This window comes from Delphinapterus leucas, chromosome X (assembly GCF_059928025.1).
Source record: "Delphinapterus leucas isolate spDelLeu-1000000601 "Yukka" chromosome X, BTC_Dleu_Yukka2, whole genome shotgun sequence".
Classification (NCBI taxonomy): domain Eukaryota; kingdom Metazoa; phylum Chordata; class Mammalia; order Artiodactyla; family Monodontidae; genus Delphinapterus; species Delphinapterus leucas.
The window spans coordinates 89,313,273-89,340,112 of NC_143150.1; the positions used below are offsets into that span (position 1 = coordinate 89,313,273).

Below are 26,840 nucleotides of genomic sequence, written 5' to 3' on the forward strand. Positions count from 1 at the left end.
ACTTGAGGAAGTATTAGTAGCAAAAAACTGCTCTAACCAAACCCTCAGGAGTTTGGTTGCTTTTTTTTTCTTTAATTTGGAGGCAAAGGGAGCACAGAGAGGCTGAAACAGTTGTCCAGAAGCCCACACAATTCACTCTTTGTTGGAGGCACTGCTATTTTATACCTCACTTCCAAATTATTAAAAGTAATACATATTTATTACATAAAATTTGGAAAGTAAAAATAAAAGGGAAAAAATATAAATGCATCCTACTACCTAGGGATAGCCATGTCAACAACTTTGGATAATTCCCATCTATTCTGTATTTATTGTCACATTCATAGGTATTTTCTTTTTTGAAATATATTAGATTTGGTTTTTACTGCAGAGCACACATAGCAGGGCAAAGTGCTACACACACAACTACAAATCATTTTGGGGGAAAAAAAGCTGTAAAAAAATAAAACTGCAACTGCTTTAGTTATGCAGTCCCAACTTGAGGGATCCACGCTGGCAAAGGTGGATATATACATTTACAGGTATATACATAACATGTAAAGACAGAGATATACACAAAGCCCCACTTAAATTGAAGACAGAAAAGGAATAATCCCAATACTCTTCCATTATGTCATGAAGATTCTCCTCAGCATTGGTCTGGATTTTTAATCCGTGGACCTGCCATAATTTACTAACATTCCCCTACTATGGAAATTGTCTTCAGTTTTTCACCACTTATAAATACCTTAGTATATAAAGCTGTGTACATATATCTGATATTTCCTTCAGAAATTATACCTTTAAAAATTAACAAGGAACCCATGTTACGTACAGAAAAAATGGAAGATACAAATAAGTAAAAATAAAGTCAACCGTAATTTCTTTTTAAAATACTCGTGTGTCTATCCTCTTAGACTTTTCTTTGTACAAAACATACATGGACACACCACATATATTAATATGGGACCATACTATTAATAAGAAAAAGTAACAGTTACTAATAATAGTTATCATGTATTAAGTACTTACCACATGCCAGGCACCGTGATTTTCTGATTTAATCCTTTCAACCGTCCTATATATTAGCTCAGCAGTTCCCTAACTTGCCTGCACACTGGAGTCACCAGGGGCTTCAAAATTCCCGGAGTGCTGCATCTCATTCCCAGAGATTCAGATTTAATCGGCCTGTGTGAGGCCTGGGCTTGGGTGGGCTTAAAAGATCCCCAGGTGATCCTAATGGACGTACAAGTTGAGAACTGTTAGGTTCGCTGCTATTTTATCCCTCTTTTAACAGATGTGGAAGTTTGAGGAACACTGAGGTAAGTAACTTCACAAAACCACGAAGCTCATAAAGCTAGGATTTCCATCCAGCTCTTAAGTCCAGAGGCCACACTGTTAACTACTGATAATTTGGGATGTGCTTCTCAACCCCACCATTTAACACCATATCATGAACCTATTTCTATGTTAATAAGTATAATAACTCCACAGTATCATTTTTAGTAACTATAGTATTGCATTGTATCAATGCATCAGAATGCAAGTGTTATCAATTTTCCCTAGTATAGAAAATGCTGCAATCGATATCCTTATTGATACATCTTTGTGCACATCCTTCATTATTTTCTTAGGATGAGCTCCAAGAAAAGGAATTGCAGGGTGAAAAGGTAAACACGGTTTTTAAAGCTTTTGATGAATATTGCCAAATTGACATTCCCACCAGAAGTGTATGCAAATGCCTGCTCCCTCGGGTCCTTGCCAAAGCTGTGTTTTGTCATTCCTTTTGAATCACTGCAAATTATATTGGAGAAAATAGTATGCTATTTTAATTCCCCCTTTCTTTGACTACTACTGAGATAGAACATTTTTTCATGTTTATTGGCCATTTGGATTTCTGAGTATGTATTTTCCTACTCCCATGACTTGCACATTTTTTCTAGTAAAATACTTGTATTTTTCTCACTGAGCTGTTAAGTCTTTACATATTAAGGATAATGAGTCTTTTTGCAACTGTTTCCAGTTTTCTCATTAATTTTATGGTTTTGTGCAGAAATTTTAAATTTTCACACAGTTAAAACTGTATTATTCTACCTTTCATATTATGCATACAAAGATCTTCCCTATCCCACGATTATATGAGTATTCTGTATTTTTTCAGTTTCTTTATAATTTCTTTTTTTAACTTTTAATTCTTTAATGCAGCAGTTCCCAAACAGGATTACACATCAGAATTGCTTACAGCACTTCTTTAAATGCTCAGGTCTTAAGACTGAATCACAACTGGGGGGGATGAGAACTGAGCAGGAATTTTTTTTTAACATCTTTATTGGAGTATAATTGCTTTACAATGGTGTGTTAGTTTCTTCTTTACAACAAAGTGAATCCGCTATACGTATACATATATCCCCATATCTCCTCCCTCTGCGTCTCCCTCCCACCCTCCCTATCCCACCCCTCTAGGTGGTCACAAAGCACCGAGCTGATCTCCCTGTGCTATGTGGCTGCTTCCCACTAGCTATCTATTTTACATTTGGTAGTATTTATAAGTCCATGCCACTCTCTCACTTCGTCCCAGCTTACCCTTCCCCCTCCCTGTGTCCTCAAGTCCATTCTCTACGTCTGTGTCTTTTTTCCTGTCCTGCCCCTAGGTTCTTCAGAACCATATTTATTTATTTATTTATTTATTTATTTATTTATTTATTTATTTAGATTCCATATGTATGTGTCAGCATACGGTATTTGTTTTTCTCTTTATGACTTACTTCACTCTGTATGACAGACTCTAGGTCCATCCATCTCACTACAAATAACTCAATTTCGTTTCTTTTTATGGCTGAGTAGTATTCCATTGTATATATGTGCCACACCTTCTTTATCCATTCATCTGTCGATGGACACTTAGGTTGCTTCCATGTCCTGGCTATCGTAAATAGAGCTGAGCAGGAATATTTTTAAAAGGCAATTCCGATGCACCAGCCTCCTTTATTAAGAAACCCTATTTTAATCCTTCTAAATTTACGTTGGTGTCATTTTTCCAAGTTACTTCAGCACATTTGTTAAATAAAGCATTTCATAAGCTTGAAATTCTACTTTTATCCTCGTTGGTAAGTTCCGTGAGAGCAGAGCCCATACCTGTTTTTACTGACCACTGCATCTCTAGAGCTCAGCACAGTGCCTGGTGCACAACTGGTGCTTGATGTTAATTGAATAAATAAATGAGATCTGACAACACAAGTCTCCACTCTCATCCCGCCCTAAACTGGCTATTATTCTCTCCAATATTTCCTTGACCATTAGACCAATGAAACTGATGTTATTAATGATGACCCTGAGTTATCAAAGATATTAAATTATGCCCAGTACACTCTGTTTAAAATGGCCAGGAAATGTCTTAGAGGACTCCATCAAATGAAGTCAAAAATAATAATGTTGGCCATGTTAAAGAGGCATGGCAATTTGGATCCAATTCTCCATGAAGGAACTAGACAGGACTGACCCAAGAGACTAACGACACTTGGCTTCCTCTAGCTTTTAGAGTTCCTCTACTAGATCCAGAGATTGACTCAGAGCTCCCTTGAGCTGGGGACAGACCCACACATTCCCTCTTCCATGAGTCCATGGAAAGAAAATTGGAATAGGGAATCAGGAGACCTGGGTTTTAGTCCTATCACTACTATTAACCTGTTTGACCGTAGGTATGTCACTTAACCTCTAGGGGTTGGGCTAGATGTTTTCTAAGGATCTCTTCATATCTAAACCTCTACATAAAGACCCAAACAGATGACTACAGGGCAGGCCTTCCAAGGACAACCTGAAATTCCCTCCACAGAACAGGGTGCCAGGCCCACTCCAGGCTATAGCAAATAATAATGACAGCAGTAGAAGTAGTAGTAGTAACAATAACAGCTATTGCTAAATTTTACTAAGCACTTATATGATAGACAATATTCTAAATGTCTCACTACTAATAATAATGGCACACATTTATATGACACTATGTTCCAAGTGTTTTGTTTAATATTAAATAATCATCACAACAGCCTTATAAGGTGAGTTCTATTGTTATCCCCATTTTACAAAAGAGAAAACTGAGACAGAGAGATTAAGGGACTTGCCCAAGGTCTCACAGCTACCAAGTGACAGAACCAACGGAGTTGAACCTAGACCCATACTTTTAACTACTCTACCATACCGCCACCCAAACTATCATTGTACTATGCTTGTCACTTCAGAGGTTGCAGAAAACAAGGAATGATTGCAGTTATTTCTGTGGAATACTCCCCTCTTCACTAATGCTAGAAAAATTGTTTTCCTCCAATGTAATCTTAAGCAGATCGGATTTCAGGGCCTGAGATAGCAAAATATATTACTTATTAAGAAATTATGACATTTTTATTAAGAATTGTTATCCATTAAAATGTTTTTTATTATAAATCATTAACTACTGATGACATTTCCATCAAAAAGAGAGAAAACACACAAGCTCTTTATGCATCATTAGGAACAAAACTTTAGCTCCCCACTTACACAAACTCTAATTCTATACTTTCAGGACTGTCTTTTAAACATTGACCTGACAGCTCACAGGTGTCTCAAACAAAACAGACCAAACCAAATGCGGCACACTAACTTCCCACAGTCCCCCTGCCCCTCTCATTACCTCCCATGTTCCCCATCTCTGTGAATGGCACCACCGGCCCCAGGCACCCAAACTGGCTGTCAACCCAGGCTCGGTTCCTCCCTGCATCTAGTCACAGGACGTTTCTAGAATTCATCCCATTCTCTCTATCCTTGCTGCCCCTGCTTCTGCTCAGACCCTCACCATCTCTTCCCTAAACCACTATACCAGAAACCTCCCAACTGCCTCTTGGCTTTCATTCTCCGGCTCCAACCCCACCTCAACATTGCTGCCAAAGTAATCTTTCTAAAACAAAATCTGATTATGTTACTTCCCTGTTTAGAATCTTTGTCTTCGGGATAAAGTGTAAAATCCTTCCTAGGACATACAAGGTTCTTTGTTATCCAGCCTCCAACTACCTTCCCTGCTTCATCTGAGGTCGTGGCCCACACATCTCACACGAGTCCAACAGAGCAACTTGGAAGTTCCCAAACAGTGCTTCTCTGTCTGCCCAGAATGCAATTCTCTCAGTTGCCCATCTGGCAAACTCCCACTCATTTTTTTTTAGCCCATCTCAAAACTCACAGTTCATCATGCTTTTCTCTGGACGTCCATCACATTTTGCATCTCTCCCTATTATAACACTTATTCAACCTGACACAATTATTTGTTTGTATGTTTGTCTCCCCCCATAAGACAAGGAACCCTCTAGGGTTCTGCATCTTACTCATCTCTGTATTCTACTTGTTGAAAGAAAGAATGTCTCAGGATTTAAACAAGAATATTCAAACTCCTCCTGATAAATGCCCATTGTGTGAGTCAAAGCAGGGATACAGGCCGAATCTCACATCAAAAAGTATCTTTAAATTGACAACCCTCACACATCAAAAATTCTTCTTACGGCTGTAACCAACTGGAGACGGTTTTAAAAGATACATTAGACCACCAACGAACCTACCTACTGAATATTTATGGACATTCAAGCTCCTTTCATTCTACTGCATGTAAGTGGCCCTTAACCTTCTGTGGGTCACAGACCAATTTGGGTAGTGTTTGTCTACCATTTCTTAAACCCACATTCCCTTCTGATAAACATAAAAATCCCACACACCCCTGGACATTCTGACACTCTCCCAAAGGGCACCATCCCCAACCCCACCAAAAAAAAAAGTAACTTTATATGTGGTAAGAATTCACAGGTTCACAAAAGATATAGTCTATCAGGCAAGACATCACTGAGCTTTGCTCTCAAGTCGTTCCATAATATTAAAACAGGCATTTCCCTTCTATCACCAAATATAATCATTATAACGCTAAATATGCTTTCAAGTCTTTACTGCGAAGAGGAAGTCAAGGAGGTGCTGACATCTGTCTCCCCGACCTTTGAAAACCTTATGATAGAAATTTGCCAGAACCAAATAAAAAACAGAAATATGAAAAGATATCCTCCATCTCTTCACCTATAACCCCCACGAGCACATGTTAAAATGAAGGGAGTTCTTTGAAAATGCTCCTGGCACTACATTTTCCCGCTACTCCTACCCCCCCAAACACACACCCCCCTCCACCCCTACTTTAAAATAATCTGAACTTCCAGCTAGCAGCAACTCCTTTTAAACCAATATGCTTTGTCCTGGCGAAGACAAAGGGTTAAATTAAAGAAACCGCTGCCTGGCTGCCTGCCACTGGCTTGGAGGGTTGGGCTGGGATAGAGAATAGAGGAGGAAAAACCAGTTGAAGGCATAAGTGCTAACTTCTTACCCTGCCACATGGCCATCTTGATCCTATTCTCTCCCACGCTGGGGTCACAGGCTCAGAGTTTCCCGGACCCCCCAGTTTTGTAGGGAGACTCGACTGGGATGTAGATGGAACAGCAGCTGTGTCGTCTCGTTTTCTGCAAGATGCTCAAGCCCAGAACCTGAAAATATCAACAGGAAAACAAATACCTAAATGAAAAACATTCAAATCCTTGAAAATCATCTCCTGTCCCTCTCTGGACCTCTCTTTCAAAGATAAGCAGACATGGACAGTGTTAAGTTTCCACCTAAGCAACAAGATATCACCGAAAAAAAAAATGGGGAGATCTGGAGTCAGTTAATATTGCCCTTGAGTGCTGTCCAATTCTGCATGAATCACTGGATCTTCAGTAAGTGGGTTTCAGAATCTCAAAGGATGGGTGGTTGGATGAGATAACCATTAAGTGTCTCTCCTATCTCAAAGTTCCACACTTTGGGGGAATGAAGAACAGCATAATATCCGTTGCCCTCCCCAACCTCCCCAAAACACCCAACTCTGCAACAAAAAATTTGTAGAAAGGAGAGGAAATTTTGTGACTAAAAGTTTTAAAACAGATCTCGTATAGGAAAAGAAAAGAAGGCATAATAAAAACTGAAGAGCGATGCCCTCGAGGTCGTGGTGCTTCCTCTCCGCTTCATTATATTTTCCCACATTTTGCCAATGTCCTGTAGAGAGCATAGACTGCTTTTAAAATCAGGAAAGAAAAGAACCAAAGGAAAAGAAAAATGTAAAAAAAAGAATGCTAATTTAAGTAAAACCAAATTAATTCAGATAATTCCTATTTTTAAAATGTCAAATTCAGTCTTAGGACAGTACTACTTGGAAGGATATGAAAGGCGCTAGGAATGGGAGAAAAAAATGAAAGAAGGTGAATATATTAAATGCTTTTCTTGTCCATTTAAACAAGTTCTTCATTAAGTCTTCCTTATGTAGCATACAAGCCAATCTGCTTTTTCTAAGAAAAAGTCCTCACCTTTTTGACCCGGGGAACTTCAAAGCAGATTGCTATTTCCATAGCTTTCATACAAGCAACACCTCCACCCCTTAAGTGAAAACGCTAACGTATACATACTGAAGACTAATACGAACTTGAGAGCCATCATTTTGGCCTTTTTTAAATACCTTTTTTTAAAGGACTAAAGTGTGAATGTGTACGCTAATCCCAAAAAGCCGATAGAGAAAAGACAACGCTTTGGATAAGGAAAGGCTTGTGAAGTCCAAGAAAACTAGGAACTCACAAAGTCCCAGGATGAATTCACCAGGAAAAAGCGCTCTGATGACTTATCTGGAACCGAGGACAGTTTGTTTTGGTTTGCCTTTTTTTCCCTCTTATTTAGCGCGCAGTTAAATAGTACTGCTCCGCGCCTCGTGGGACCAGGAGAATTTAACATCTCCGTAGTCAAACCCGGGTAGTTGCTAATAAATGTATGAAGCGTTCATAAAGCAGATTCTTACTGGCTTTTTGTACTCCACACTTCTGGATTTCCCTCACTTATTCGGGGTAGCTTACACTGACGTTATCACACGGGCACACGTACAACTTCACTTGGCACTCCTGGAAACTGATTTGCTCTGAAATATTAATAAAGTACACGCGCATCAATGTGAAGGTAAAGTTTTGCCCTTGGGGTGGGTGAAGGCGCTCAAGCGCAAGCCTGTAAAGTCTAGAGAGAACCAGCTCCCCGCGTTAAGTGGGAAAAGGAAAACGCAGCAACTACTTTTCCGAGAGTGTGGACTCGGCTTCGCTACGACCCACACAAACCTGCCAGTCCAGAGCAGGATGGATAAGAACGGGGCCTCGACAGGGCTTTACCAGCCAAAGCCACCCTGCCCCAGTCCTGGAAAGGGGACGCCTGCAGCTAACCTCCCCCATTCAAAAGCGGGGCGGGCTTGGCGCGGCTCCGCTAGGAAACTTCGCTGGGACAGCGCAGGGACCCTGGCTCGGAGAATAGGGCTGGGCTCCCTGGAAGATGCCGCCCTGCACTGGCTAGAACTGGCCGGTCTAACTCCTCCGAGTGCCAAGCAGCAGCGGCCGGGCACGGGGAACCCCCATCTCCCGGGGACGGAGCCAGCTGGGGAGCGCTTCCCCTGTGTCGCTGAGCCCAAGGGAGTGCTCCGGCGGTGGGCCGGGGGCCAGCGGCCCGCCAAGGACCTGCTCGGGTAGGAACAGCCCATTCGTCTTTACCTGTCGCCGAGGTCCGGAGCGGCAGAGCCCGTGCCCGCCGCCGGCGGGCCGAGCGCTCAGTCGGCTCTGGCGTCCGGGACACTAAGTTGAGCTAGCGCCCCACGTAGCCTGCAGAGCTTCATTCACAGCCCAGCCGGGAGGAGGGGGAACGGAGCGGGCGCGCGGCTCATGTGACAGACGCCTCGCAAGGATCTGCCAAGCACGGCCGCCGCCTGCGCGTGCGCGCCCCGTCCAGCCCGCTCCCCACACCTCTGCCGAAGCGCGGAGGAGGTGAAGCCCGCCCAGGAGGCAGCAGGGCGGGGAGAGCCGCGGAGAAGGCGGTGCTCTGAGGAGTTTCCGCGCGCGCAGCCGCAATAGGTCGGCCCTGCTCGCTGCCATATTTAATGAGGACTGGGCGGGTCCTAACCCAGTGCTGGGCGTGTCAATTGCTTTTGAAAAAGAAATGCTCCTTTATGTTTCACTCTTTCGAGCCTACGGTATGTTTTTTTGGTTTTGTTCTTAAAACGAAACTGTTTATCCTGAGCTTCTGGCCCACAGAATAGTTAGTGGTAGAAATCTAATACTAATTACATTAGCTGACGTATTTTGAGCCTCTAATTATATGCCGGGCACTGTTCTAAGCCCTTTACTTTTTTCATCTCATTTAACGTGCACAATAACCCCACTGGGGTACGTACTATTATTTCTCCACTTTTATTCATAAGAAAACAGAGGCACAGAAAGGTTGTCCTAGCTCACATAATAGTGGTAGTATGAATAGTGATCAAATATAGTGATGCTTGTAACAGCCAACTCGATCCTCATAGTAACACTGGAAAATCTACACTGTGGTTTTTGGTATTGTCTCCATTTTGATAATTACAAAACAGAGGCTCAGGAAAGCAAAAATTACAAGACTGGTAAGGGGTAGAACTGGGATTCCATCCTAGGTCTACCTGACTCCAAAGCCCTTTGGCCTAGGTTTGGAAGAAACAGCCCCTCATTTTACAAAAGAGAAAACAGACCCTTGGGGTTTGTTGACCTACTTAACATGATCCAGCTAATTATTTACTGGCAGAACTGAGACTAGAATTTATATAATCAATCCAGGTAATCTAAGTAGAACCCCAGTACGCTAATTCAGAGTCCACTGTAGTGAACAATTTTGAACGCCTGCTTTGGGCAAGCTAAGTGGTGTGGGATACAAAACCTGTATCCTAGACCAGTCAGCACTAGGCCACCAAGGACAAATCTATAATCAAAAAAGTCCGGCTTTTGGACCTATTGCAACAAGGGAGACGGCACACCAGAGAAACCATGGGACATCTTACCAAACAAAAAAAAAAGTCATTATGGTGTTGGGGGGAAGGGTGGAGTTTAAGTGAATTTTAAACGAAGCATTGTTTTAGTAAGCTCAAAGCAGGGCTGTGTGAAGGGGTCAACATCAGGTCTGGACTTCGAAGTGAACCCAGAGTCCTGTTTCCTTGGGAACCACAAAGTAAAGATAGATGTGGAATGTTGTGTCCAGATACCCCTTATCTGAAGCTCTGCACCTGGATTGGAAATTGAGGCTGCTTCTCTGGATCCAAGAAACGTATGTACTCCAGACAGATGTGGGATGTTTTATTCTCACTGATATGATTTCAAGCAGCAAAGTTCCTGATAGTCTATGATTGTAGAAAACAAAGTTTCTCAGTGAGTAAAAAACATAGTGGTCACTCAGATAAGGCGACTGTTATCCTCTTACAGCTGCAGCATGTCTCTGGGAGAAATATTGTTCCCCATTAAATTTACAGCTGGTTTTGTTTGTGTCTGTTATTCCAGCCTGATGAAAGGCCAGGTTTTTGCTTTCTCAGTCCAAGCTAATTTTTACTTTCTCACCTGAGAACATTTTTTCTCTGCTTTCAGGCACTGGCAGTATATAGGTGGGTGGGTGCATGGGTGGGGGATAGCCACAAGCGACTAGAAAGAATCAGGGCAGGTTGTGCTGAGTCCTCTGATGATGGTAAATGCAAGCAGAGGTAACACCTTGTACAAAGGTGTGCAGGCAAGAAATCACATATGAGGACCTATGAGTAGTCCTCCATGGTTGAAGCTTAGGGTAAAGAAGTGTATGGAAGTTGTAGGCGATGTAACCAGAAGGTAAATTCAGGCCCAATTTTGGAGAATCCTGAATGTTGGACTGAGATTTGTACTTAATTCAGAAAGTGATTGAAAAAGAAGGTTTTTGAGCAAGGTAATCCCTTTATTGAGACACTTCTTTTTTTGTAGTTGAGGTATAATTGAAATATAACATTATATTAGTTTCAGGTGTGCTGACTCGCTATTATTACCACAATAAGTCTAGTTAATATCTGTCACTCTTCTTTAAGAAGGTGAATTTGGAGTAATTGTTCAAGGAGAGGTTGGTTGGTTGCTTGGTTTTTGTCGTTGCAGGATAGGAGAAACCAGAGCTTACCTGTAGGTTGAGCAGGAAGAGACACTAGTGAAACAGAAATTGAAGAGGCAAGAAAAGGAGGGGATAAATAGTGGAGTAAAATACATGAAATAGAAATGAGATGCAAAATACAAGCTAAGCTTGGAAAAGATGCCTTTCCCTATGAGACAAGAAAAAGATGGTTGCAGGATGGCAATCTGGTTGGAAGCCACCACTGTAGAGCGAGCAAATATTGGCTTTACGTGGAATACGGGTTTATTTGGGAGAGCTTGGGCAGGAGTGATCTATGGAGAGTATGAGGGCTGCAGTACAACCAGATGACCACGTGGTGTCGCCACTGACCGCTGACAGCTCGGAGGGTTCCTGTTTTAGGAGTACACTTCATAAAAGAACATTCTATCTTTTGAGAATTGCAAAACAAAACCAGTTACGTGAATCGACTCTGGAGCCAGACTGCCTGGGCTCAGAACCAACCAGACTCAGACACTTATTAGCTGTGTCACGTCGTTCAAGTTTCACTCTCCTTCAGGTTTCTTATCTGTAACATGAATAATAGGATAAAATGTATTAATAGATTTTAAATAGTTGGAAAATGTTAAGTGCTCGACAAATGTGAGCTAGTATTACTATTAATGGTGATGATGATTAATAAGGCTCCTTTGGGTCCACAAGTTTTGCAGGAGTTATTTATGTGGTGAGTAATAAATGCCTATACAACAATACCTTCCCAAGTGAAATGGTTAGAGTGTGGTGCTAATGAGGCAAAGTTAATAATTTAATCAGGAGGTATGGATTCTGTTAACTCTGTTCTCTTCCCCATGAGAATCTTAGCCAGGTGCCCCACAAGTGTGTGTACACGGTCACAAGTGGATCTGGCCAAAAGAGTGTAGATAGATCAACATAAATGAGACCCTCTGTTCTCCTCCCCCATCCTTGGAAAAACTTGAAAAAATGTTCCCACCCAACCCCCCACAGTGGTCAGCAGACTTTTGGTCAAGAGCCATTCCAGGTCTTACAAAGTAAAGAGTAAACACAATGTGATCTTAAAAGTTAATTATAAAGATACAATAAAACAGTGGATTTCTCTGTATAATAAAATGTAGCATTTTAGAGTTAATTTTGCAAAAGAAAAACCTTTAGAGCAATAGGTCACAGTGGCGCCTAAACTGTCATATCTAAAGCAGCTTTACCTTTTTTTAACCATTTTTTAAAATTGAGGTACAGTTAATTTACAATGTTGTGTTAGTTTCAGGTGAACAGCAAAGTGATTCAGATATGTATATAGATATAGATATATATTATGTTTCAGATTCTTTTCCATTAGGGATTATTACAAGATGTTGGATATAGTTCCCTGTGCTATACAGTAGATCCTTGTTGTTTATTTTATATATAATAGTGTATATATGTTAATCCCAAACTCCTAATTTATCTCCCCCCGTTTCCCCTTTGTTAACCATAAGTTTGTTATCTATGTCTGTGAGTCTTTTTTCTGTTTTGTAAATAAGTTCATGTGTATCTTTTTTTAGAGTCCACATATAAGTGGTATCATATAATATTTGTCTTTCTCTGCCTGACTTACTTCACTTAATATGATAATCTCTAGGTCCATCCATGTTGCTGCAAATGGCATTATTTTATTCTTTTTTTAGGCTGAGTAATATTCCATTGTGTGTGGTATTCCATACCACATGTGGTATTCCATACCATATCCTCTTTATCCATTCATCTGTTGATGGACATTTAGGTTGCTTCCATGTTTTGGCTATTGTAAATAATAAAGCAGCTTTATCTTTAATTTTGAAATTGTCATTGCAAATCCAGAGTGAAATAGTTACATGAGTACATAACCATGTAAAGTAGTAAGTGAATGTTTCTGGTATTGTTCTTTATTTGTTCCACATTTTGTTTGAGTCTTTACTATTGTGCCAGGCACGTGTTAGCCCCTAGGGATACTAGTTTTAAAATAAAATAAGTGGTACAGGCTACTATATATAAAATAGATAAACAACAAGGTCCTACTGCATAGCACAGGGAACTATATTCAATATCTTGTAATAACCTATAATAGAAAAGAATATGAAATATATGTATATATGTATAACTGAATCACTTTGCTGTACTCCAGAAAGTAACACAACATTGTAAATCAACTATACTTCAATTAAAAAAGAAAATAAAATACCATGCATAAATAAAATAAAATATCTGGGGTGCCCAAGGGATGCCTGGAATAGTTCTAAAAAAATGGGGCAGAATAAAAGGAAATGAACAAAGTTCTGTAGCTCAGGGAATCTATCAAGACAGTAGGTTAAGTCTGAAAATAGAGTGATCTAGGATCATTTGCAGTCACCTTGTACTGGACTTCCCTGGTGGTGCAGTGGTTAAGAATCCATCTGCCAATGCAGGGGACACGGGTTTGAGCCCTGGTCCAGGAAGATCCCACATGCCACGGAGCAACTAAGCCCATGCGCCACAACTACTGAAGCCCACGCGCCTAGAGCCCATGCTCTGCAACACGAGAAGCCACCACAATGAGAAGCCCGCACACCACAACGAAGAGTAGCCCTCACTTACTGCAACTAGAGAAAGCCTGTGTGCAGCAACGAAGACCCAACGCAGCCAAAAATAAATCAATTAATTAATTAATTAAAAAATAAAAAACAAAAAAACAACCACCTTGTACCTAGAGAGCTGAGTATCAAAACTAACAAATGGTTTCTAGGACATAATGGTAGCTAACCTCATGATTGGAGAAACACTAATGAAAACCACAGTGAGTTACCCTCAGTAAAGCATAAAAATGTTGGTAATATACTGTGTTGACAAAGCTGGAGGTGGGAGGAGTCCTCTCATAAATTGCTGGTGGGAGTGCAATTAGTCAATTGAGGGCAACTTTGAAATAGCAATAAAAATTTCAAATACATGAGACTGATCCAAAAATTCCGTTTCTAAGAATCTCTCCTTCAGTTATGTTTGCATAGCTGTAAACTATTGTGTGCAATTGTTTGTAATAATAAAAATAAAAAACAACAAGATCTCCATCAGAAGAGGATTGATCAAATAAATAATGTAATTTTTAACTTTTTTATTGAAGTATAGTTGGTTCACAATGTGTTAGTTTCAGGTGTATAGCTATATAGCACAGTGATTCAGTTATATATATATATGTATATATATATATATATTCTTTTTCAGATTCTTTTCCTTTATAGGTTATTACGAAATATTGAGTATAGTTCCTTGTGCTATACAGTAGATCCTTGTTATCTATTTTATATATGCTCTTTATGTGCTTATATGTAAAATTCTATGAAAAAAAGGAAGGTGTGGAGCTGTGTACTTTCTCAATTTTGTGCCATGGAAGTGTATTACCTATTCAATTATGTATCTTAAAAAGTAATATAGAAAAATTTTTGAATAGCCTGTCAAGGATGATATTTAGATTGAAGAGCGAGTTGGTCAGCTTCCTGCCTTAGTGTCAGCTAAAGAAAGATCCTGTTAGCCTGTGAGCATATACTAGAAAGTCTATGTTGTGCAAAAACTCAGTCTTTATAGTTCTCTAATTGGGCCCAGCAGAATTTTTGACAGATGGTTTTCATGAGAAATTTTACTTTGTATAAATCCCATATCAGGTTGCCCTCTATTTGAGAGAAGTCCAATTCTATTTAGATTAGAGCTGCTAAGCTCTAAGGGTGCAAATAAGAGAGTTCATTTAGAGAGTGGTTTTGAGGATGTGCAGGTCTCTACTCTGTATTCCATCCGGGTCTGTATTGCCTTCTTTTCCATGCAGCAGTGCAAGCCCACAGAGTAGTGGTGGTGTTTTCTCAGAACCACTGTGATGCCTTTTCACCTACTACCGTGAGAGCTCCTTGAGGACACGGTCCATGTCCTATACTTCCTTTATATTCATCACAGCAGAGCTTCTCAAACCATTTATGGTGAAGGACCATTTTCCCCCAAATCCATTGTGTACCAATACTTTTAAGTAATGCAATAAAAATGAATGACTAGAAAAATGAAATCAAAACAAAAGAGAAATACAAGCCCAATTCTTTTCTGATTATATTCAACAGACATAAAATTACTCTGTCAATTTTCTGTTAAGGTTTTGAAACATTTAATCTCAATTTCTTGTCATGGACCAGAAATAAACTGTTGAATACATCATTCTTCTAGTGTTTCCTATTTTGCAGAGTGTTTTCACATCTCTCTCCCGCTTCTACCATAACACCACCTTCGGAATTAAGTGGAGCAGATTTTATCATTCCCATTTGACAGAAGAGGAAGATGAGGCATGCAGATTAAGTGATTTGCCTGGTCTGAAACAGCCCAAATTAGTCTCTGACTCCTATTGCATTTTGTGGCAGCTGCACTAAGAAAACCCTCCAGTCAAAGAGAGCCTCCCAAGAATTCCACCAATTAGAAAAACTTGCCTTAGGCTTTCCAAAAGACCGCTTGGCGTGATGGTGTGATGGAAAGAACAGAGATTCTGGAATCAGAGAGGTAGTTTGGAATCCAGGCTTGAGCAAGAGATTTTACCTCTGAGCCTGACTCCTTATCTCTAAAGTGGGGGATAATGATAGCTTCTCCACAACGCTGCGCTAAGAACTAAATGGTGAATGTAAATAGCCAGGTACATAGTTCAGAAAGAATGGTTATTATTAAAATCAGGCTCGGTTTAGAAGGGCCCCATTGAACGACGCGCTCTGTAATCTAATCTTGTGGAAATGTGCGCCATCTACTGGTGGAGTAAAGAACATGGCTCTGAGAAGAGAACGTTGCTCTCTGCTAAGAATGGGATCAGTAAACTGTGCCCTTCTTGTCTTTCTTTTTACTCCTTCCCAATAGTAACAAGTGCCTCTCCTGCCTCACAGTGAAAACAAGGTAGGAAATATGGTCTTCCACCTCTAACTGGTAGTAACAAGGCCGCATCCCCTTTCTGACATGGTATCAGAGGAGGTCAGCTCAACAGACGATTTAAGTAAGATCCAGAGTCCCATCACATCATGTCAAAACTGTCCAGGATACAAATGAAAATAACTTGTCATAACAAGAAACAGGAAAATCTCAAATAAGAAAAATCAACCAACAGATACCAAGACCTGTGTCACACAGATGTTGGAATTATATGACAAGGATTTTAAAACATTCAACATAAAAGTGCTTCAAAGAGCAGTTCTGAACAGGTTTGAAGTGAATGAAAAAGTCTCAGCAAAGAAATAGATGACATAAAGGAGAACCAAATGGAAATTGTATCCTTAGTACAGTTTTTTAAATAGAAATATAGTTGATTTACAATATTATATTAGTTTCATGTATACAGCATAGTGATTCAGTATTTTTGCAGATTATACTTCATTATAGGCTATTACAAGCTAATGGCTATAACTCCCCATGCTATACAGTATACCCTTGTTGCTTTTCTATTTTATAAATAGTAGCTTGTGTCTGTTAATCCCATACCCCTCATTTGTCACTCCCCTCGTCCCTCTTCCCTTTACTAGCCACAAGTTTGTTTTCTACATCTGTGAGTCAGTTCCTGTTTCGCATATACATGCATTTGTATTTTTTTAGATTCCACATATAAGTGATATTATACAGTGTTTGTCTGACTTATTTCAGTAAGCATAATATTCTCTAGGTCCATTCACATTGCTGCACATGGCAGAATTTCATTCTTTCTTATGGCTGAGTAATATTACAGTACACGCACACACACCACATCTTCTTAATCCAATCATCTGTTGATGGGCACTTGGGTTGCTTCCATGTCTTGGCTATTGTAAACAGGGCTGCTATGAACATTGGGGTGCATGTATCCTTTCAAATTAGTATTTTTATTTTTTCCTGGATATATACCCAGCAATGGAATTGCTGGATCATATGGTAGTTCTAGTTTTAATTTTTTGAGGAACCTTCATACTGTTTTCCATAGTGGCTGCAACAATTTACATTCCCACCAACAGTATATAAGAGTTCCCTTTTCTGCATATCTTCTCCAACATTTCTTATTTGTAGACTTTTTGGTGATAGCCATTCTGACAGGTGTGAGGTGACATCTCATTGTTGTTTTGATTTGCATTTCTCTAACAATTAGCAATTTTTCATGTGCCTGTTAGCCATCTGTATGTCTTTTTTGGAAAATTTCTATTCAGGTCTTCTGCCCATTTTTTTTATTGGATTCTTTGTTTTATATTGAGTTGTATAAGCTGTTCGTATATTTTGGATATTAACCCCTTGTCGGTCACATCATTTGCAAATATTTTCTCCCATTCAGTATGTTGTCTTTTTGTTTTGTTGATGGTTTCCTTTGCTGTGCAAAAGCTTTTAAGTTTAATTAGGTCCCATTTATTTATTTTTGCTCTTATTTCTTTTGCCCTAGGAGACTGATCTAAAAAAAATATTGCTATGATTTATGTCAAAGAATGTTCTGCCTATGTTTTCTTCTAGGCATTTTATGGTTTCCATTCTTACATTTAGGTCTTTAAACCATTTTGAGTTTATTTTTGTATATAATGTGAGCACACGTTCTTGCTGTTTTACACATAGCTGTCCAGTTTTCCCAGGACCACTTGTTGAAGAGACTGTCTTTTCTCCATTGTATATTCTTGCCTCGTTTGTCATGGATTAGTTGACCATAGGTGTGTGGTTTTATTTCTGGGATCTCTATTCTGTTCCATCAAGCTATGTGTCTGTTTTGTGCCGGTACCACGCTGTTTTGATTACTGCAGCTTTGTACTATAATCTGAGGCCTGGGAGGGTTATACCTCCAGATTTGTTCTTTTTTCTCAAGATTGATTTCTCAAAATGTCATGGGTATTTTGATAGGGACTGCCAAATGGAAATTTTAGAACTGGAAAATACAATGACTGAAATTTTCCAAAATTTGGGAAAAGAACCTACAGATCCAATGGCTGAGCAAATCACAAACAGAATAAATGCAAAGAAATCCAAACCAAGATACATCATAATCAAACTTTTGAAAACTAAAGGCAAAGAAAAAATCTTGAAAGCACCAAGTGAGAAATGACACCTTACTTAGGGGGAGGGGAACTATTTGAATGAAGGCATGGTTCTCATCAGAAACCATGGAAGCCAGAATGAAATGGCACAACATTTTTCAAGGGCTAAAAGAATTGAATATATAAAGAACACTTGAAATTGAACAGTAAAATAAAACAAATAATCCAACTAGAAAATGAGCAAAAGACATGAAGAAGCATTTCACTGAAGAGGATAAATGGAAGGAAATAGACACCTAAAAAGATGCTCAATGTCACTAGCGTTTAAGGAAATGCAAATTAGGACTATGGTGAGATATCACTAGACACTTCCTAGAACTGCTAAGCTTAAAAAAAAAAACAGTGATAATACTAAATGCTGGCAAGGATGTGGAGAAACTGGATGTTTCATAAATTTCTGGTGGGGATGTAAAATGGTACAGCCACTCTGGAAAACAGTTTAGCATTTTCTTAATGAACTAAATATATACTTAGCATATAACCAAGAACAAGCTCAAGGTGCTATATGAGACGGAACAGAAGAGGCCTATGACCACCCTGTGTCACTGAAACTGCCATCTGGTATCAGCCATCAGCCAGAAGAGCTTCCTGTGGAGCCTGTGGGCCAGCAAGCTGAGGGGCATGGTCTCCATTAGCGCCCAACTGTACTTCCACCAGGTAATCAGTGTGAAGCATTTCATCTTGGCCATGGCTGTCCAGAAGAGCATCCCACTGCTATGCTACCAGTAGGACAGCAAGACTCTAAGCCTCAGGTTCTGGGATGACAAGACCCCTCAAGGTGTACAACGTGGGCCTCATGGTGGACAATGCTCAGCTGGGCTTCAGCGTGTCTGTCCAAGACCACAAGCTCATGGTCTACCTGTACCTGCTGAAAGCCAAGGAGAGTTCTGGGGGCATATGCCTGCTGCAGTGGGCAGACGTCCACGTGGGCACCCAAGTGAACATGATCTGGAGGACCCCAGGTGGAGGGTACCTAGGGGCCCAGCAAAAAGTCAGTAGTGTGGGAGAACAAGCATTTCACGTGGTTTGTCACACTGGATAGTGGCATCGGGCTTCAGCAGCTGCTGAAGCTGCGAAACAGGCTGACCACTGTGCTGCCACACCTGCGCTGGCCACAAGTCCTGCAACGGGTGGATGCAGCATGTGGACTATGTCCTACAGAATGTGGTGTTGACCTTCCTCGCCCCAGCTTCTCAACCACTGTCTTCACTTCAGAACCGAGGATCCCTGTGAGCTGGCCAAGATCAGCACCATGCCTGGCATTGTCGTGGATGACCTGATTGAGACCTATGGCATCACCGCCCGCTTCTAGACTCAGGGACGCTGCCACCGTCCCCATGCACTGCTTTCTACCCCCTTTTTGTATAAAACACGGGGAAATGGGTAAGCGGGGAATGATTGATACATGCAATAACTTAAATGGATCTCAAGGATGGTGAGTGTAAAAAAGCAATCTCAAAAGGTCACATATTATAGGATTCCATTTACTTCAGATTTTCAAAACGAGAAAATTGTAGAGATGGAGAATAAATTAGTGGTTGCCATGGATCAGGAATAGTGAAGGGAGGGGAGTGACTAGAAAGGAATAGCATGAAGGAGATCTCCATGGTGATGGAACAGTTCTGTATCTTGATTGCAGTGGTGGCTACACAAATCTACACATGTGATAAAAATGGCATAGAAGTATTCACACACTTGTACCACTGTCAATTTCCTGGACTGGATATTATACTATAGTTTGTAACATGTAACTGTGGGGGAAATCTCGGTGAAGTTTACAAAGGACCTCCATAGTATTTTCACAACTTCTGGTGAATCTATAATTATTTCAAAATTAAAAGTTTTTTTAAAGAATGGGAAAAGAGGAATTGTAGACATCGAGTATAGACAATTCTAATGAGGAATTTTGCTGTAAAGGGGAACAGAGAAATCAAGTGGGTAGAGAACAAGGGAAGGTGGCTCAACAGAAGACGTTTAAAATTTTTTAATGGGAGCAATAACAGCATGGTTGAAGCTAATGGGAAAGACGCTGTAGAAGGAAAAAAAATTATGCTTGAGGGGCAAGAGAGGAGAAAATTGCCAAAAGAGGAGTGGAGGGGTTGGCCTCAGCTAAGAGCAGGGAAAGTTCATCCATAGTCATAGGAGAAAGGGTAGAATATATACATGGATTTAGGTAGGTAAGTAGATGCAGTGGTAGAAATTTGTGAGCTCTGTTTTCTGATTGCCTCTGTTTTCTCAGTGAAATTGGAAGCAAGGTCATGAGCTGAGAGTGAGGACGGGTGCGGAGGTGTTAGAGGTTTAAAGGGAGGAGGTATGAAAGAGTTGTCTAGGAAACAGGGAGAGTAAATGGGCTAGGATAATATTATGTGAGTTCCTGGCAACATTAAGTGCCCACTTGAGGTTCGTGGTCTTGAATTTAAAGCGAGAGTGTCATTTTGTGTTTTTCTCCAGCCATGTTCAGCTCCAGTGATATAGGAGAGGGATAGGAGTCATTGGTAATGACAAAATGGAGGCAAGAGACTGCAATTAGGTGGAGGAGAAAACTGGAAGAGAGGATTTCAAGGGACTGAGAGGCTAGGGTGTTAGAAGGATCAGGTATTGTGATATTGAAATCACAAAGAATTAAGACAGGATTAACTGCAGAGAGTTACAGTGAGACAGAAACTAAAATATTATATAGCATATATAATACATTTAACATACTCTGGGACAGAAATTCAAAGATGGGGATTTTTAGGGAGGAGAAAGGGAGAATGACTTGAAAATAGCAGTGAGGGACCTCAAGCTGTGGCAATAAAAATAACCACTGCTCGAGAGGGCTGTAAGGTCCTTGGGTAGATCTAGATTTCAGTCAGATTAAGAAGGTGAGGGAAGCATTCAGCAAACCGGGAAAGAATATAGAGGATTTTGCTGAAGACTTTGAGCACTAGTTAAGGTGGCTATATAATTTATCATCCAATCTGGGATACTTATGAGAATGACAAGTGTTAAACTGGGCAGGATGGTGGCACACCATGTGTAAACTGGAATTGCCCTGCGCAAACCAGGACCAAGATTCTAGAGGACAAAGTGGAAGGATTTCAGGGCTAAGAGATGGGGATAGAACATGAAATATTCAGATAGTGAGCAAGGAGTCCCAGGGTTTTTGTGATGACTGACATAAACAAACTTGAAAGGCATAAAGAGCTTAGTTCTGGTGATACTAAGGCAAATTGTGGTGGCAAGTCTGTGAGTGTTTAGAGGGAGAAAAGGGTGGGTGTTCAGGGCCTGCCCTTCACTCCTACCAATGGAGATAGAGTCCTGGATACGGGAGTTCTATTCCCAGCCAGACAGCAGCTGGATCCTAAGCCCCACTGAGGAATACCTTGATATTTCTGAAACTCTTTGTGCTTCCAGTATGAATTATTTGGGCAACTGGGACTGGACTGACTGCAGCTAAGGAAATTAATAGACCTAGCTGTGAAAAGGTGAGGATGGGAGAGACAAGGGACTCAGTGGTATTTCCAACAGAAACTACAGGGAAAGACACTAACATTGACGAAAGTAGAAAATACCATGCTGAATAGGAAAAAATATACAGTCCACCACTTAGATCTAAAAACCTAACTGCACAAGAACAGAATGGCTAATACGCTGCTTATTCATGGCTAATAAGGTCTCTTATTCCTCTTTTCTGTGTTCATTCCCTAGGTGAGTTCATCTAGTCTCATGGTTTTAATTACCATTAATATGCTGGTGACTTCCCTACATATACCAAATGCTGGAGAGGGTGTAGAGAAAAGGGAACCTCCTACACTGTTGGTGGGAATGTAGATTGGTGCAGCCACTATGGAAAACAGTATGGAGGTTGCTCAGAAACTAAAAATAAAGTTGCCATATGATCCAGCATTCCCACTCCTGGGCATATATCTGGACAAAACTATAATTCAAAATGATACATGCACCCCTATGTTCATAGCAGCACTATTTACAATAGCCAAGACATGGAAGCCACTTAAATGTCGATCAACAGATGAATGGATAAAGATGTGGTATATATATATATATATATATATATATATATATATATATATATACACAATGGAATACTACTCAGTCATAAAAAAGAATGAAATAATGCCATTTGCAGCAACATGGATGGACCTAGAGGTTATCATACTAAGTGAAGTAAGTCAGAAAGACAAAGACAAATACCATATGATATCACTTGTATGTGGAATCTAAAATATGGCACAAATAAATTTACCTACAAAACAGAAACAGACTCACAGATATAGAGAACAGACTTGTGGTTGCCAAGAGGAATGGGGGTTGGGGAGGATGGATTGGCAGTTTGGGATTAGCAGATGCAAACTACTATATATACATATAACTGAATAACTTTGCTATAACCAGAAATTAACACAACATTGTAAATCAACTATACTTCAATAAAATAAAATTTTTAAAATATGCTTATGACTTTCAAACTTATTACTCTAGACCTAATATCTCCCCTAAATCTCAGATCATACAACTGCCTTATTGAAATCTCAACTTGGATGTTTAATAGGTGTCTCAAACTTAATATGTTCAACACTGAACCCCTGATTTTTTCCTTAAAAATATGTTCCATCCCCACCATGCCTCATCTCAGTTGATAGAAAACTATCCTTCCAGCTACTCAGGCCAAAATACATTGGCCGTACCTTTAACTCTAATTGTATTCCCAATTCTGTTTGGTTTGTCTCTTTTTCTCACACCCCGCATCCAATGTATTAGCAAATCCTTTTGGTTTTCTCTTCAAAATGTACCCAGAATTATACACTTCTCACCTTCTCCACCACTACCTCACCGTTCCTAAACACCATGATCTCTCACCTGGATTACCATAATATTCTCCTGACTGGTCTCCTTGATTCTACTCTTGCCACCCTATATTCTGTTCACAACACAGAAGTCAAGGTGATCCTTTCATAACACAAATCACATTATGCTACTCCTGTGTTCAAAACCCTCCAATAGCTTCCCCATCTTACTCAAACAAAAATCCATACACCTTATCATGGCATGCAAGAAAGGCCCTATGATCTGTTCCCTGCACAACTCTCCTCTAGACACACTAACTTTGTATTGCTGTTTTGGATTTGCCATACTCTTCAACCTCAGGGCCTTTGCACTTGCTGCTCTCTCTGCCTAGAAAGCCCTTCCTCACCCTCACCCTCACCCTCACCCCTACCAGATATCCCCTTGGCAAGCTCCTCACTTCATTTGGGTCTCTAGTCACATGTCTTATCCTTCCCTTCTACCACTCCTAAAATGCCACCTCCTTTGTCATCAATTCCCTTGATTTATTTTTCTTCAAGCACTTTTTACAAGGCTATATATTTTACTCATTTCATTTATTATCACTTCCTCCCACTAGAATGTAAGTTTCATGAAGGTTAGAATTTTGTCTCATTTATCACTATATCTACGGCCCTAACAACAGTGCCTGGTACATAGTAGGTACTCAAAATTTTGATTGAATGGAGACAAAGGTATAAATAATTAAATAGATAGAAATAAATTTTAAGTGGTATTATATGTATATATGTTATTTTAAGTAAAATACTGGTTTTAGATTTATTCCTAGATACCTTATAAGTTTTTTTTATATTGCAAATGAAATCCTTCTTTAAAATTACATTTTAACTGTTAATTGCTACCATACAGGAACTCTCTATTGACATTTATGAGAAATTCTTATATCTAGCAACCTTGTTGAATTCTCTTATTCTAATAGTTTTATAGATCCTCGTAGCTGTTTTACATAGAGAGCCATGTCATCTGTGAATTATATATATTTTATCTTCTTTTTCAGTCTCTATTCCTGTTTTTAATTTCCTTTTATCATCTTAGTGCATTGTTAGAACCTCCAATTTAATGTTGGATAATAATGGCGCTGGGTTTCATGTAGATTTTGGGCAGGTATCCTTTTTCAACTCTATATCTCTTATGTTTTGTTGTTTGTTTTTAAATAATGAATGGGTGTTCAATTTTAACAGTTACTTTTTCTACAACTAAGATGATCATATGGTTTTTCTCTTTTTTAACTATTAGTGTGGTGAATTATATTAACAGTTTCTCTAATTAAATCACTTTTGAACAATGGGAAAACCCTACTTGTTCATATTTTTAAAATATCCATGAGGGAATAAATCTGCTTGTATTTCAGTTAGGAGTTTTCATTTATGTTTATAATCAAGATTGGCCTCTAAAATTTTTTTCGTGCCCTGTCTTGGTCAGGTTTGGACATTAAGGTTATTCTAGCCTCAAAAAATGAGTGTCCTATTCACCAGGAAATTTGACGTTATATAATTGTTGAAGGTTGGCTTTAAAAAAAAATAGCTATGGTAAAGTCATTTTGGCCTCATGCCTTTCCTTAAGTGGATTTTTTACTACCATTTTGACTTATTTAATTGTTAAAGGTCTATTCAGCTTTTGAAAGTTCTATATACACTTTGGATACAAGTCCTTTGTTAAGTATGGATTTGCATATATTTTATCCCAATCTGATGTTTGTCTTTTCATTCTCTTAACAACATCTTTCTAAGAACAGATTTCGATTTGATAAAGTTCAATTTACCAATTTATTATTTTATAGGCCATGCTTTCGGCATTATTTATGAGAATATGTGCCTAACTCAAGGTTTAAAAAAAAGATTTTCTACTATATTTTTTCCCAGAAGTTTTATAGCTTCAGATTTATGACCATTTTGAGTTAATTTTTATAAATGGGGAGAGGCATGCATCAAAGTTTACTTTTTTGCAGGTGGATATCTAATCATTTGAGCACCAGTTGTTGAAAATGCTATCCTTTCCAAATGAATTGCCTTTGCATCTTTGTCAAAAATCAATCCTGTGGGCCTATTTTTGGACTCTCTATTCTGTTCCATTGATCTATTTACCAGTATTCATGCCGATACCACACTGTCTTGATTACTGTACCTTTATAATAAGTCTTGAAGTCAGTTGTTGTAAGCATTCCAACATTATTCTCCTTTTTCAAAATTGTATTTGAATATGTGTATCAAATCATCACATTGTACACCTTAAACTTACACAATGTTATATGTCAATTGTATCTCAAAAAAGTTGGAAATAAATTTAAGCAGACACCAAGATAACTCAGTAATAAATAGTGCTTTATTTCAGTATTTTAAAAAATCAAAATGAATGTAAAAATCCATATTGAATAAAATATAAAATTTTAAATGAAGATACAATCTGACCCTGGAATCAATTGCATGCCCCTTAAAAAATTGTATTTGACTATTCTAACTTCTTGGAATTAACATGAATTTTAGAATTTGCTTGTCAGTTTGTACAAAATTCTTTTAGGATTTTTATTGAGAATACATTGAATCTTTAAATCAATTTGAGGACAACTGACATTATAACAATATTGAGTCTTCAGATCCACGATGAGGATATACCTCTTGATTTATTTACATCTTTTGTAATCTCTTTCAGCAATGTTTTCTAGTTTTCAATGCATAGATCTTGCACATATTTTGTTAGATTTTTATCTCCAAGTATCTTATAGCGTAGTTTTTTTAATTCAACTTCCAATAGTATGCAACTTGTATATAAAAATGCAATTGATTTTTGTTTATTGATCTTGTACCCTACAGTGTTGCTAAACTCATTTATTAGTCCTAGTAGCTTCTTTTGTGAATTCCTTAGCATTCTCTATGTAGACTATCATATCATCTGACTATAGAATTTTAACTCTTCCTTTCTACTCTGTATACCTTTTATTTCTTTGTCTTGCTCTATTGTATTGGCTAGGACCTCCAGTAGAATAACAAATATAAGCAGAGAGTAGATATTCTTCCCTTGTTCCTGATTGGACTCAAAGCATTCCAACTTTCACCATAAATATGATGTTACATATAGTTTTTTTGTGGGTTTTCTTTAATGGATTGAAGAGATTCCTTTCTTTTCCTAGTTTGCTGAGAATTTTTATCATGAAAGGATCTTGGATTTTGTAAAGTACTTTTTCTGAATCTGCTGAAGTGATCATATGGTTTGTTATTTTTTCATCTTTTAATATTGTGAAAGACATTGGTTGGTTTTCAGATATTAAATCCTCTTTGTAGTCTTGGAATAAGTCACTTGTTCATGATATTTTAGATTATTTTCTAAAATCTTAAGAATTTTTGCATCTATGTTTATTAGAGATATTGGTCTGTAGTTTTCTTTTCTTTCAAATTTATTTGTCTCCTTTGGGTATCAGAGTAATGCTGGCCACATAGCATTAGCTAGAAAGTGTTCCTTCATCTTAAATGTTTGGTAGAATTTGTCAGTGAAGCCATCTTGCCACGAGTTTACTTTGTGGGAAGGTTTGTAAATAAAATTTTAATTTCTTTATTAGTTATGGGTCTGTGTATGTTATCTATTTCTTCTAGAGTGAACTATTGTCCGTAATATTCCCTCATTATCCTTTTAATATGTCTATAATATTGTCCATAATATTCCCTCATTATCCTTTTAATATGTCTATAATATTGTCCATAATATTCCCTCATTATCCTTTTAATATGTCTAGGATCTGTAGTGATGTTCCCTTGTGTTATATCTGATACAAGTAAATTGTATCTTCTCTTTTTTTCCCTACTCAGTCTGAGTGGATGTTTATTTATTATATTGATTTTTCTCAAGGAAACTGCTTTTGGTTTTATTGATTTTTTTCCCATTTTATATTACAGTGATTTCTGATCTAATATTTACTATTTTTATCCTTCTGTTTAATGTGTGTTTGATTTGCTTCTCTTTTTCCAGTTTCCTAAGATG

General features: G+C 38.9%; 1 protein-coding gene and 1 pseudogene across 1 annotated transcript in view; one reads left to right on the forward strand and one right to left on the reverse strand.

The window, feature by feature from the left end:
- CLCN5 (Cl-/H+ antiporter 5) overlaps positions 1 to 8,864 on the reverse strand; it is a 165,574-nt gene extending 156,710 nt beyond the window's left edge. The window contains exons 1-3 of the mRNA XM_089904547.1: positions 8,583 to 8,864; positions 7,853 to 7,969; positions 6,362 to 6,518 (exon numbers count right to left, since the gene is read on the reverse strand). Of these exons, the coding sequence (XP_089760673.1) occupies positions 6,362 to 6,377 (16 nt within the window). The 5' untranslated portion in view covers positions 6,378 to 6,518; positions 7,853 to 7,969; positions 8,583 to 8,864. The remainder of the gene's footprint in view (positions 1 to 6,361; positions 6,519 to 7,852; positions 7,970 to 8,582) is intronic.
- Positions 8,865 to 18,644: 9,780 nt separating this feature from the next.
- On the forward strand, positions 18,645 to 19,335 carry LOC111169508 (cleavage and polyadenylation specificity factor subunit 1 pseudogene; annotated as a pseudogene).
- The last annotated feature ends 7,505 nt before the right edge of the window (positions 19,336 to 26,840 follow it).